Here is a 14,504-nt window from a genome sequence, read left to right on the forward strand (position 1 = left end):
ACCTTACAAAATCTCAGTAAAAAAAAAAAAGAGGATTTGCGTTATTTTTATTAACTGAATTAAAATAAGATGTTATCGGGTTTATTTTGTCAGCCCTAATTTCAACGTGAATATATGAACATAACCTTCTGTTTGTTTTCGTTTTGCCGCCCAGTTCTCCCAGCGGTGGGTTAAATGCAGAGATCACATTTCGTTAAGCTAAATCCCGACTCGTCGTGTAAACTGATCAGCAGCAACACTGGGGGGGGGACTGTCATTGAGTGAACATAGTGTCTCTAAATAAAACATGAACTAATTAGCCTAATCGCTCTGTTCTGTCCCCCAGGCATGGGGACCCAGTGGGCCGGCATGGGCCAGCACATGATGCAGCTGCCGCAGTTCAGGGAGTCCATCCTGCGCTCGGACGTGGCCCTGAAGGACACGGGCCTGTGTGTGTCCAGCCTGCTCATGCAGGCCGACGAGAGCACCTTCGAGGACACGGTGCACGCCTTCGTGGCTCTGGCGGCCATTCAGGTACCGACCGCCGGACTGTGACCACGTCACCTCATGGAACCGTTGGGAACACATTCTTATCCACACGTGATTGGACCACAGCCCATGGAGAATATGTTCCTGAAGTTTCCATGACATGACTTTCCCTACACGGTGTTATCCTTGACAGTGCTATGTTAAAGGGGTGGTATAATGCAGCCAGGTATGAGTGTGACATTACAAGCCGTTTCATAATCTGCCTTTTCCTGTGTTTTGGTGACATCGTAAGTGATGGATAGATAAGCAACATTTGCTACAGTCCACTAGGTAGGGTGGTAGACTGATCTACCCAGCACACATCTAGGTGGACCACACCAACACCTGGTGGCATAGTATACCCCCGCTTTAACTTACTCTGCACACATACTACATGCTGCCTTCTGAATCCCTTTCAAGAGTCCATCAGCAGCTCTGTTTCTCTCTGGTCCAATCAGGTGGCTCAGATCGACCTGCTGACCCAGCTGGGGCTGAAGCCAGAGGGCATCGTGGGCCACTCGGTGGGCGAGCTAGCCTGCGGCTACGCAGACGGCTCCCTCAGCCACAGCGAGGCCATACTGGCCGCCTACTGGAGGGGGCGCTGCATCAAGGAGGCCAACCTGCCCCCGGGGGGCATGGCCGCTGTCGGTGAGGACCGGGGGCTAGCTGCTGCTTCTGGCTCCGTTTCTTCTTCTCTCTGCTTCTTCTTCTTCTTCTTCTTCTTCTGTCCCTGTCTATGTTTCTTCTTCTGTCTCTGTCTATGCTGCTGCTTCTTCTTCTTCTGTCTCTGTCTCTGTCTCTGTCTATGTTTCTTCTTCTTCTTCTTCTTCTTCTTCTTCTTCTTCTTCTTCTTCTTCTTCTTCTTCTTCTTCTTCTGTCTCCTTCTGTCTCCTTCTGTCTCCTCTCTTTCTTTCTCTTGAGTGCGCTTCCAGCTGTTTAATTCTAGGCTCACACAACGCTGTGGATCTGAATGAGTGCACTAATTAAGGCGTCACCATTTCATTGTGCTCTCCTGGGTTTAGACTATACACATGCACTGAGTATATAGTGCACCGAATACCAGCAATGAGCAGTAAAATAACTGATCCAGTACACCCAGTGACATTCCACAGGTTTCTGCTTATTCATGCGACCAGCAGACGTAATTTTTTTCCTGTTCTGTGCCTTACTTGTTTCCTAAATTGTGATTTAAATTGTGTTCACTATTTAGGGAATGAGGTAACGAGTGTCTTGTCTTGTATTATGGATCTGATGGAGAGTAACTTATTGTGTTTTGTCCGCAGGGCTGACGTGGGCCGAGTGCAAGGCCCAGTGCCCAGAGGGCGTGGTCCCCGCCTGCCACAACTCAGAGGACACCGTCACCATCTCTGGACCTCAGGTACACCACCCTGCTGCACCTCACTGCTGCACCTAATGGTCTACCTCACTGCTCCACCTCACTGCTCCACCTCACTGCTCCACCTCACTGCTGCACCTCACTGCTCCACCTCACTGTCCACCTCACTGTCCACCTCACTGTCCACCTCACTGCTCCACCTCACTGCTCCACCTCACTGCTCCACCACCTCACTGCTCCACCACCTCACTGCTCCACCTCACTGCTGCACCTCACTGCTCCACCTCACTGCTCCACCTCACTGCTCCACCTCACTGCTCCACTGCTCCACCTCACTGCTCCACCACCTCACTGCTCCACCTCACTGCTCCACCTCACTGCTCCACCACCTCACTGCTCCACCTCACTGCTCCACCACCTCACTGCTCCACCTCACTGCTGCACCTCACTGCTCCACCTCACTGCTCCACCTCACTGCTCCACCTCACTGCTCCACCTCACTGCTCCACCTCACTGCTGCACCTCACTGCTCCACCTCACTGCTCCACCTCACTGCTCCACCACCTCACTGCTCCACCTCACTGCTGCACCTCACTGCTCCACCTCACTGCTCCACCACCTCACTGCTCCACCTCACTGCTCCACCTCACTGCTCCACCTCACTGCTCCACCTCACTGCTCCACCACCTCACTGCTGCACCTCACTGCTCCACCTCACTGCTCCACCTCACTGCTCCACCTCACTGCTCCACCACCTCACTGCTCCACCACCTCACTGCTCCACCTCACTGCTCCACCTCACTGCTGCACCTCACTGCTCCACCTCACTGCTCCACCACCTCACTGCTCCACCTCACTGCTCCACCTCACTGCTGCACCACCTCACTGCTCCACCACCTCACTGCTCCACCACCTCACTGCTCCAACACCTCACTGCTCCACCACCTCACTGCTCCAACACCTCACTGCTCCACCTCACTGCTCCACCTCACTGCTGCACCTCACTGCTCCACCTCACTGCTCCACCTCACTGCTCCACCTCACTGCTGCACCTCACTGCTGCACCTCACTGCTGCACCTCACTGCTCCACCTCACTGCTCCACCTCACTGCTCCACCTCACTGCTCCACCTCTCTGCTCCACCTCACTGCTCCACCTCACTGCTCCACCTCTCTGCTCCACCACCCAGACATTGTCCTTCTCAAAGACAATCCACTGAAGAGAATGCACACATTATATGGTGTGGTTTTAATCTCTCTTGAAAGGGTCATTGTACGATGACATCCTTCTGCCTTCTGGCATCATTCCTGTGGTCAAACAGTGTGTTACTGTCGTGGTTCCATCACTACTACACGGGTTAAATCACAGGAGTTGAACTCATACCCTCGCCTCGAGGCAAATCACCGCGTTCCACTTCCACATATTTACAGACTTGTAAAGCTTGAGTTCTGGTTACGCAACACTCACACGCCCTGTGCTTTGTGTGTGTGTGTGTGTGTGTGTGTGTGTGTGTGTGTGTGTGTGTGTGTGTGTGTGTGTGTGTGTGTGTGTGTGTGTGTGTGTGTGTGTGTGTGTGTGTGTGTGTGTGTGTGTTGCAGGAGGCCGTGAGCACGTTTGTGGCTCAGCTGAAGGAGAGCGGCGTGTTCGCCAAGGAGGTGCGCAGTGCAGGCGTGGCGTTCCACTCCTACTACATGGCCTCCATCGCGCCCGCCCTCCTCGCCGCGCTCCGAAAGGTACGCAGCCCAAGAGGGCCGCCCTCCAGCCCGGGGGGGGGGGCACTAAGATATTTAGGGCCAGTCTAAGATGTTAAGGGGCCCAAAAAGATATGTAGGGACCATTTAAGGCCACACACCGAAATTGAGGGGCCTACGAAGACATTGAGGGGCCTACGAAGACATTGAGGGGCCCACAAAGACATTGAGGGGCCCACAAAGACATTGAGGGGCCCACAAAGACATTGAGGGGCCTACGAAGACATTGAGGGGCCCACAAAGACATTGAGGGGCCCACAAAGACATTTAGGGCTACAAAAAAACATTTAGGGGCACACAAATGTTTCACAAAATGTGTTAGAAAAACATTAAATGAAAGAAAGAAAATCTAAAAATATCCATTATTAAAGAAATATAAACATATACACATATTGTATGCATAGATGCATACATATTAATGAACCAACAATAATTAAAGGTTTAAATGATATTAACTTAAATCAAAATGTACACAAATTACAAAAAAGTAGGTTTCATTACAATAGAAACCTTTACCATACCTTTTAATATTCAGCACGTGTATAACTAATTTAAGTGCTGAAGAATAATGTAGTGCAATCAATGTAAGTGTCCATCCCCAGACAAATCCAACCGTGAGATAAATCACAATTGTACAAGTTGTTCCCGAATATGCAAGCAAAGTGGGCTTAGCGAAGCGCCCAGAAGCTATGTGAATGTCTGTGTGACTCATATCCGAGTCAAACTGGATATGCTCCCCGGCCCGTGAAGGGAAGTGTTGCATTGTTCCCCCACAACTTGATCAACGATGAGCCAGTTGGTGTCGGTCATATAAACCCAATGCCAACAGAGAAAAATGTTCACGTTGGGGTTCTGTTTACCTTTTTATCATCTTGGTAAACTCTGACCCCTTGTGGCAGGAAGGGGGACAACGGTTCCCTTTCTTTTTCGGGGGTTTGCACAAAAAACAACAAATCTAAAGTTTCAGCGGGTTCACCAATACATTGATCATATCATAATATAACCATTGAAGAAAGCATTGTATAACATCATCAATGTATTGCCATAGAAAGCATTTCTACATGTAAAGCACAGCATTCTCGGTATAGAAGGAAAAATATTTTACGCACGCATAAAATAAAAAAAATAAAAAATCGAAACGTTTGAAGGTAAAGGGGTCGCCTCCTTAGAGGACCATACATGGCCCTGACGGCCCTGCGTGCTCTCCTCCCATTGGCCAGGTGATCGTGGAGCCCCGGAGGCGGTCTCCCCGCTGGGTGAGCACCAGTATCCCCCAGGAGGACTGGGGGACCCCCCTGGCGCTGTACAGCTCGGCCGACTACCACGTCAACAACCTGGTGAGCCCCGTGCTGTTCCAGGAGGGCCTGAGGCTGGTGCCCGACAACGCCGTGGTGCTGGAGATAGCGCCCCACGCCCTGCTGCAGGTGGGCGAACACACGCACGCACGCACGCACGTGCACACTCGCACGCACGCACGCACGCACGTGCACACTCGCGTCCGCACGCACTCACACACTTACTCACTCACTGGTGCTGGAGATAGACTCACTCTCTAACTTTAACGCGCACGCGCGCGCACACACACACACACACACACACACACACACACACACACACACACACACACACACACCTTATATCATTGGTGGTATTGGGAAGTACCGTGGAAGAACTGACGGAACATTGCAAAACATACGTCCATACGTGGAGTAAATCACGGATAATTGTCAAAAGAAGCAAGCACATTCTTTAAACGGTTGCCTGAGGAAATGGCTTTACGAGCGCTGGTATCTGATTACGTCGGCACACACTCAACTTCGGCTCAATAGTTGTCTTATCAGCCTGCCGTGGCGTCATAGTCAGCCACTCGGTTATCAGACCTCCTATCGATCAGTCATCGGACGCTGAAGAGGCTACTGTGGGGAAGAGCGAGCTGTTTACACAGCCGTGGTCACGCCTGGTCGTGACGCTGCTGGTCTGAGATAAGGAGGAAGAGGAGATTAAGAGCTATGAATAGTCTAGTTGTGGACCTGCCGTATACACTAGTCACATGACCTAAATACGTATGCATGACCTATATTATAAGGTCATGCGTGCGTATTTAACACACACACTTTATCTTTGACTTTAAAATTGGATGGGGAATTTACAAATGATAACGTAACTCTCATATCTGCATAAATATGTTAATATTATGCAAGGTAAAAGTAGAGCACAAATGAAACACAATCCAGTTCACGGCCTCCGTTGGTCATGAACAGGCCTTTCAGTCTGTGAACACACCCGTGTGGCTCTGGGAGCTCCTCTGGTGTTAACTCTTCCCTCCTGTCTCCTGGGGCTCAGGCCATCCTGAAGCGCAGCCTGAAGCCAACCACGTCCATCCTCCCGCTGATGAAGAGGGGCCACGCCAACAACCTGGAGTTCTTCCTCACGCACGTCGGCAAGATCTACATGAACGGGTCAGTGGGCTCCCCTACAGTGTGATCTCCCTCTCAAATGGCATGGGAAAAACATTTATTATGAGAATCTAATCGTACTACAGCTATAGAGGAAATTGTCTCGGAGTACCTACAGAGTTACTACTCATGTGTATTGAATCTTTAAAGCTGGAGGAGGCCTCCTTGGAGTGACCAGCCAGAGTGAGATTGATTTTGAGAGTGTCCAACTGAAACCCCCCCCCCCCCCCTCCCTTCAGGCCTCCCTTCAAAGCCACTCCCCCAAAACGCATTACTCGCTCGCTAGGTTAAGCAATAGGTCTGCCTATTGGGTTTGGCTTAGTTTAGGAGGTAGAGCGGATTGCCTTGTAGCCGGAAGGCTGTTACTTCGATCCCAGGCTCCTCTATAGCCGAGTGTCGATGTGTCCGTGAGATAGACACCTCACCCTGACTGATCCCGGCGAGCTGGCTGTCGCCTTGCATGGTTGACTCCGCCGTCGGTGTGTGAATGTGTGTATGAACCGTTGCTTTGGATAAAAGCGTCTGCTAAATGCCCTACATGGGCCTTGTGGAAGAGTCTTAGGTGCACAATGTGTTCCCAGGAAGAGTGCTTGCAGGTAGCCGGGTCGGGAGGTGGACTGAATCCTGTCCGACCGATTCCTTCTGCATGATGAAGCGACCCGACTGGCCTACCGCAGGCCTGCAACAGCAGCAGACGCCTGACTTGATCTTGTTTTTTCTTAGACCGACTTCTGTGTTTTTGGATGACTCATTCTCCTCCCTTCTCATTCTGCAGCGTCAACGTGGACAGTAACTTCCTGTGTCCGTCGGTCACGTACCCGGTACCCCATGGCACCCCTCTGATCTCCCCCCTGGTGAAGTGGGACCACGCCCAGACCTGGGACGTCCCGAAGGCAGAGGACTTCCCCGCCGGGTCGGGAGGCTCCACGTCCGCCACCGTCTATAACATCGGTGAGAGACAAACACCGGAGAGAGAAACACGCTGTCCTCCACGCAGCGTAGGAAAGGAGAGCGGACAGGGAGGCACAGACTCACCTGTGATAATTCATAATCCGTTTTAATAATAAAGGGTTTCCAGATCACTGCTGCCGAGTGATTCATTATGAAGTAATGACTTGCAGAGGATTGAGGATGAAACTAACTGCACTGAAAAACTGCAGGTTTAAAAACAGGATGAGTGTCTTCGTTCGGTAATTGAGTGTCATAATCTAAATGCATTTTTAAATTGGTACTGTCTTGCCCTGCCTGTCAACCCGGTCCTCAGGAACCTGACAGAACCGGCTTCTGTCCTCGCAAGTGACCCTTTTCCTTCTGTCGCGTCTCTCCACGCAGACATAAACCCGGAGTCCCCAGACTACTATCTGATTGGCCACTGCATCGATGGGCGTGTCCTGTACCCGGCCACCGGTTACCTGGTCCTGGCCTGGAGGACCCTGATGAGGAGCCTGGGCGTCGTCATGGATACCACCCCCGTGACCTTCGACGACGTGACCATCCACAGGGCCACCATCTTGCCCAAGACGGGTGAGTGGGGACGTGTGTGTGTGTGTGTGTGTGTGTGTGTGTGTGTGTGTGTGTGTGTGTGTGTGTGTGTGTGTGTGTGTGTGTGTGTGTGTGTGTGTGTGTGTGTGTGTGTGTGTGTGTGTGTGTGTGTGTGTGTGTGTGTGTGTGTGTGTGTGTGTCTCGATGTGCATATCCTCCTGATGCTAAGAGTCTTTATTAACACTTCAACGTGTTCTCCTCTCCAGGCTCAGTTCAGCTGGAGGTGCGCCTCATGCCAGCCTCCAACAAGTTTGAGGTTTCGGAAAATGGCAACTTGGCCGTCAGTGGTGAGTGCTCAGCATATGCAATACTCGTCACTTATTACTTACCTCATAAATGTATGAGCTGCTTCTTCTTCTTCTTCTTCTTCTTCTTCTCCTTCTCCTTCTCCTTCTCCTTCTTCTCCTCCTCCTCCGGTGGTTAATCTTCCCCTCGGTGTCCCTTGCGGCTGCAGGTCGGGTCAGCCTTCTGGAGGACTCTGCCCTGGACGCCTTCCACGCTCAGGTCAGCCAGGTGGTTGCCAAGGACGACGAGGATCCCATGCTGAAGCTGAAGACCCACGACATCTACAAAGAGCTGCGTCTCCGTGGTTACGACTACGGGAAGACTTTCCAAGGCATCCTGGAGACCAACAACGCAGGTGTGTGTGTGTGTGTTTGCAAACTGTTAGATCTTAACATCTATCTAACATGGGGGTTGTTGAATGCTTTGATCCGGGGACGCCAAAGAATAGTTTACTGCGTGTCCGTGGCAACCAACCAACCATGCAACGGGATTGGTGATCCTTCAGACTGGATCACGACCCGTTTCTGGGTCCTGCCCAAAACACAGATCCCAAGCATGCCAGCTTCCACTCCCCTGCACATGATCCTGTGACTCCACCCCATGTTCTGATGCCACGCCGTCTTCCACTCTGTTATGTTTGAACCTTATGTAATGATCTTAAGCCGATACAAGCTGATCCATTCTGGTACAAGTCAGTAAAATAATAAAACAACGATTCAACTTCGATTAATCGAATCAAAGTCATAGTTTATTGTCAATCAGACCATCAACTAGTAATTACAGAGGTTCGAAATTGTGTTTCCCTATTCTGCAAAGGGGCAAGTTATATTCTTACCACACAACATCCAACGTAATAGTACACAAAGACAACAAATAGACACAACATATACAGACAGACAGTGGACGGACACATTACACAGAACCTTCCCAGTGAGCCAGGGTGTGGTTAATGTGGCGGTATGTTCCTGGGGTGTGTGTTAACGTGACCCATGACCCCGCCACGTCCCCAGGCGACAGCGGGAGGCTCCAGTGGACGGGCAGCTGGGTGGTCCTCCTGGACACCATGCTGCAGATGGTGGTGGCCGGGCTGCCCGGACGCAGCCTGCGCCTGCCCACCCGCATCCGCTCGGTGTGCGTGGACCCCGGCCTGCACCTGCAGAGGGTCTCCCCCTACGGCCAGGACCAGCAAGGTGGGTTCGACCCCCGAGACCCCCCCGAGACCCCCCGAGGTCCTGTTGCTAGGGCTGAACAATAATCCAATCAAACGAACGCGAGATGTAATGGAACGCGATTTGCAAATCGAAAAGGCTGCGATAAAAAAATAAAGACAGATAGATAGATCAATATTTTTTTATTACTCTTTTTGCTGTAATTTGTTACTGAAGAGATCAGTAAGATTCTTAGATATTTACTTTTTCGACAATTTGAGGGTTCAATAAAGATGTTATATCAATTCATCTCAACACATAGGCCTGGCCTAAAGGGAAAGAGCAGTTTATATGTTGACGGCTTCCAATGTTGTGTTGGTCAGACTATAGAACGACTTATTGCTTGTGTCTAGTGAATAGTACAGAACGTAAGGAACTTTAAAAAAAGATAATCGCATACTAAGGCCCAATCCCATTTCTACCCCTTACCCCTTACCCTTACCCCTCCCTTGTTTTGAAGGGGTGAGGGTAAGGGGTACAAATGGGATTGAGCCTAAAGCGCAATCGCAATATTGGTAGAAACAATCGCAATCCGCCTCCTTCCCCAAGTGGTTCAGCCCTGCCTGCTCCCAGTGGTCCGTGTGACGGTTCCTCTCTTTGTTTCATATTTCTTGGCGCCGCCGTCGCTAAATGCTTTGTGTTTCCGACCGTTAGCCGTTGACGTGAAGGTGGACCGTTGCCTGGACAACATCGTGGCGGGCGGCGTGCAGATCTGCGGGCTCCACGCCACGGTGGCGCCGCGCCGCCAGCTCCAGCAGAGCCCGCCCACCCTGGAGGAGTTTGTGTTCGTCCCGTACGCCGAGACCGCCTGCCTGGCCTCCGACGAGAGGCTGGTCCAGGAGCTCCGCGTCTGCAAGGGTAGGCGACTAGCAAGCTAGCAGGCTAATGGGCTAGCAGGCTAATGGGCTAGCAAGCTAATGACCTTGTGGGCTAATGGGCTAGCAGGCTAATGGGCTAGCAGGCTAATTGGCTAGCAGGCTAATTGGCTAGTCTGCTAACGGACTTGCGGGCAAATGGCTAGCGGGCCAGTGGGCTAGCGGGCTAATGGGCTAGCGGGCTAATGGGCTAGCGGGCTAATGGGCTAGCGGGCTAATGGGCTAGCGGGCTAATGGGCTAGCGGGCTAATGGGCTAGCGGGCTAATGGGCTAGCGGGCTAATGGGCTAGCGGGCTAATGGGCTAGCGGGTTGGCCGTTGTCTCCATCTGCTGAGGGTCAAGGTGCGAGAGATTGACTTTAAAGAAGGCAGAGGGCTTCAAACAATGCTTTCGTCTATTCTAGAAATGGGATTGGGTCTAATTTCTACCCCTTACCCCTTCAAAACAAGGGGGAGGGGTAAGGGGGAGGGGTAAGGGGTAGAAATGGGATTGGGCCGTAACGAGTCATTGGAGAGCGCAGTCTGTAGCTCCCCGTCTGAGTGTCCCCCCCCCACCCCCCTCCAGGGCTGATCCACCAGCTGCAGGGTAAGCTGGCCCCCCACGGCATCAAGCTGGCCGTCCCGGGCCTGGAGGGGGGCGAGGCGGCCGGCGGCCCCGGGGCCGACCCGGAGGGGCCCCCGGCGGAGCCCGGCCTGGCCCGTCTGCTGGCGCTGCTCTGCGGCCTGGAGCTCAACGGCAACCTGCGCTCGGAGCTGGAGCAGATGGTGGAGCGGGAGCGGGCGTGCCTGGTGCAGGACCCCCTCCTGCAGGGCCTGCTGGAGGCCCCGGCCCTCCGCCACTGCCTGGACACGGCCCTGGAGAACTGCACCCCCGGCCGCATCAGAGTCCTGGAGGTGAGGGGGGCGCACGTCTAGACCAGGGGGCCTCAGAGGTGGGACCGCTGAGGGCCGCCACAGGAAAAAATAACTGGCGGGAAACGCCGTCAGCATCCCAGTGGTGTACTGAAACATTACCCCGTGGACCTCTCAGGTCTAATTCACCAAACTGAGGTTCATCCTTTCAAAGTGATGTACAGTCGGATTAAAACTAACAAATGGAACAGGATTTAATAGAAAGCTAGAGAGTCGACTTTTCTCTTTATATTTATTTATTTTTGTTAAAATTAATATTGATTAATGTTTTTTTTTTTTTTACTTCCATTTGTATGTCATTGCGGGCCGCCATTGGCCCGCGGGCCGCACTTTGAGAACCAATGATCTAGGTGGACACGTGGCACTTGTGATGTCAGAAGGGGCAGGATTTCAACACGGCTTGTAACGGCTAAACACTCACACCCGGGGGTGTAACGTGTCCCCCCGTTAAAGGGGGATTCGGACTAGACGCTAACACATTGGGGACATCTGCTGGTTTTGGGGGGTGACCTTGTCACCTAGCCCCTCTTCGGTCCTCGTTGCTGTGCCTGTGGTCTGACCCCTGACCCCTGACCCCTGACCTCTGACCCCGGCCCTCCCTCCAGGCCTTCTCCAGCGACGGGCAGCTCTTCTCCCGCGCCGTGCCCGTCCTCAACATCCAGCCCATGCTGCGTCTGGACTACACGGCCACGGCCCCGTCCGCCCCCCTCCTGGAGCCCCACCGGGCCCAGCTGGACCAGCTGGGGGTCGCGGCGGGGGCCCCGTGGGACCCGGCCGCCGGCCCCGTGCCCGGGGGCCTGGGGGGGGCCGACCTGGTGCTGTGTAACCGCGCCTGGGGCCCTGTGGGGGCGCTGGAGGCCCCGGCGCTGCTGGCCCACCTGGCCTCGGGCGCCAAGGAGGGGGGCTTCGTGCTGCTGCACACCCTGCTGAAGGGGGAGACCCTGGGGGAGATGCTGGCCTTCCTCTCCGGGACGTCCCAGAACAGCCAGCCGGAGCAGCTGCTCACACAGGTGAGGGGCCCTGCAGCAGTGCAGGCGGGGGGGGGCAGTATTACACCAAAGCTGCTGTAGAGTACGGCCCACCAATGTTGTATTCTACGTATTCTTAAGGTCTGAATTGTGTTTTTTTAAGAAATGGCTTAGTAGCAGACATTTACACGCTGTCCGCTAAACCGGCCCTCTGTTTATAAGCTATCGCTAACGCGGCTAAAATATATGCCCTCGGAGACGGTGAGTCAGCAGTGGCTCAGCCAACCGGTTTAAGCCTGCTGTAACCCGCCCCCCCTCCCTCTCTCCCCCCCTCCCTCTCTCTTGCCCCAGGCCGAGTGGGAGACGCTGTTCTCCCAGGCCTCCCTCACCCTGGTCGTCTACAGGAAGTCCTTCTACGGCTCGGCGCTCTTCCTGTGTCGCCGGCGGCAACCGGCCAAGACGCCCGTCTTCATTCCCGTCGACGCCGGCGACTACCAGTGGGTGGAGCCCCTCAAGGTGAGGCGTGGTCTCCCCTCATGTGGTCATGAAGAAGAGCTTTTGTATCAGCCAATAAGAAAGGTGTAGTTAGGCGGAAGAAAAGACTGAGGCTAGCCAATCATAATTCAGCAGCTGTAACCCAGAAGAGAAACCAAAAGTAAACGAGGAAGAGCATTGGGTAAAAGTTGTAGAAATTTCAGAGGAAAAACTAAAACAGGGGAACTCCGGCCAGGCTGTCGCTTCATGGGGAAGTGAAACCAACTTCAACCATACATTAAAACAGCTATGATAAATTAACTTTACTGTTTTACTGTCCATTTAAATCTATGGGTTGCATTTGGAGATATTCTAAAATAAAATCCCATAATGTAAATTAGGGATGCACCGAAATGAAAATTCTTGGCCGAAACCGAATACCGAATGTGGCTTTTGCCGTTTTTCATTCATTTTGCTTTAATTTTTCACCATTGCATAAATCAAACAATTAAATGTCCTTTATAAACTTTTATGTCTTGCTTTTTGAGTAAAACAAATTTGATACAAAATATTTATTTAATACTGAACGTTTTCTAACATTCCAGCAGACATTATAGCTAGAATTTAAGAACAATGTACCTTTTAAATAAATGAGTAAAAAAAATATTATATATATTTTTTTTTTTAATCCAAAATAAAAATGTTCGGTGTATTTTTTTTACTCTATCGGCCGAAACCAATTTTCGGTGGCCGAATATTCGGTGCATCCCTAATGTAAATTCTGTAGGCTGAAGCGAGGTCACTAACTGTTGGGTGCCGTCCCCCCAGGCGAGGCTGGCGGAGGCCGACTCTGAGGGCCCCGTCTGGCTGACGGCCTCCCAGAGCCACTGCGGGGTGGTGGGGATGGTCAACTGTCTGCGGCAGGAGCCAGGGGGACACCGCATACGGTAGGACCCTCACTCACCCACCCACTCACTCACTCGCTCACTCACTCGCTCACTCACTCACTCACTCACTCACTCACTCACTCACTCACTCACTCACTCACTCACTCACTCACTCACTCACTCACTCACTCACTCACTCACTCACTCACTCACTCACTCACTCACTCCTTCACTCCTTCACTCACTCCTTCACTCACTCACTCACTCCTTCACTCACTCCTTCACTCACTCTGTCACTCACTCACTCACATTACAAAGATGTCATCATGTAACAAAATAAGATATTAGAAATAACATTTGCATGTTCCAAATGAAATGCATTCAATTGTGAGTAAAAAGATAAATCTTTGACCCACATTGTATTTTGAAAGCACTTCTTTGATTCACGCCTTGAGGGCGTTGCAGAGTGGTACCGTGACCAGTGTTCTCCCCCCCCCCTGCCTCACCCCAGAGTGGTACCGTGACCAGTGTTCTCCCCCCCCGCTGCCTCACCCCAGAGTGGTACCGTGACCAGTGTTCTCCCCCCCCTGCCCCCCCCCAGAGTGGTACCGTGACCAGTGTTCTCCCCCCCCTGCTTCACCCCAGAGTGGTACCGTGACCAGTGTTCTCACCCCCCCGCCTCACCCCAGAGTGGTACCGTGACCAGTGTTCTCCCCCCCCCGCCTCACCCCAGAGTGGTACCGTGACCAGTGTTCTCCCCCCCCTGCTTCACCCCAGAGTGGTACCGTGACCAGTGTTCTCCCCCCCCCTGCCTCACCCCAGAGTGGTACCGTGACCAGTGTTCTCCCCCCCCCTGCTTCACCCCAGAGTGGTACCGTGACCAGTGTTCTCCCCCCCCCTGCTTCACCCCAGCTGTGCGTTCGTGTCCAACCTGGACGACGCCTCGGCCACGCCCACCCTCGCCCAGGACCAGGACGCCATGAGGCTGGCGCTGCAGGCCGACCTGGCCATGAACGTGTTCCGGGACGGGCGCTGGGGCGTGTTCAGACACCAGCTCATCAACCAGGGTACGCTGCCCGCCGGCCTTCAGCCCCCCGCCGGCCTTCAGCCCTCCGCCTTCTAGTCTGTCGTACACCACCAAGTCAAGGATGCAAACTCCCATCCAATCCCTGTTTGACTATCGATGAATAAAAACACATTTTTAGGACCCGTCGGCCAGCTAAATATTAGATTTAATATCAGAGCATGATCATGGGAAAGTACAGGCAGTAGAGTTACCAAAGATACATTCAGTGAGAGAATGG

At 52.7% G+C, this 14,504-nt stretch overlaps 1 protein-coding gene across 1 annotated transcript in view; it reads left to right on the forward strand.

The window, feature by feature from the left end:
• fasn (fatty acid synthase) overlaps positions 1–14,504 on the forward strand; it is a 41,531-nt gene that overhangs the window by 13,461 nt on the left and 13,566 nt on the right. The window contains exons 10-26 of the mRNA XM_056576598.1: positions 326–513; positions 966–1,155; positions 1,791–1,885; positions 3,442–3,576; positions 4,815–5,018; positions 5,938–6,053; positions 6,826–7,001; positions 7,383–7,574; positions 7,799–7,879; positions 8,047–8,232; positions 8,888–9,067; positions 9,740–9,943; positions 10,525–10,853; positions 11,477–11,881; positions 12,191–12,355; positions 13,142–13,260; positions 14,113–14,267. Coding sequence (XP_056432573.1) covers positions 326–513; positions 966–1,155; positions 1,791–1,885; positions 3,442–3,576; positions 4,815–5,018; positions 5,938–6,053; positions 6,826–7,001; positions 7,383–7,574; positions 7,799–7,879; positions 8,047–8,232; positions 8,888–9,067; positions 9,740–9,943; positions 10,525–10,853; positions 11,477–11,881; positions 12,191–12,355; positions 13,142–13,260; positions 14,113–14,267 — 3,120 coding nt within the window. The remainder of the gene's footprint in view (positions 1–325; positions 514–965; positions 1,156–1,790; positions 1,886–3,441; positions 3,577–4,814; positions 5,019–5,937; positions 6,054–6,825; positions 7,002–7,382; positions 7,575–7,798; positions 7,880–8,046; positions 8,233–8,887; positions 9,068–9,739; positions 9,944–10,524; positions 10,854–11,476; positions 11,882–12,190; positions 12,356–13,141; positions 13,261–14,112; positions 14,268–14,504) is intronic.

This window comes from Gadus chalcogrammus, chromosome 18, assembly GCF_026213295.1.
Source record: "Gadus chalcogrammus isolate NIFS_2021 chromosome 18, NIFS_Gcha_1.0, whole genome shotgun sequence".
Lineage (NCBI taxonomy): Eukaryota > Metazoa > Chordata > Actinopteri > Gadiformes > Gadidae > Gadus > Gadus chalcogrammus.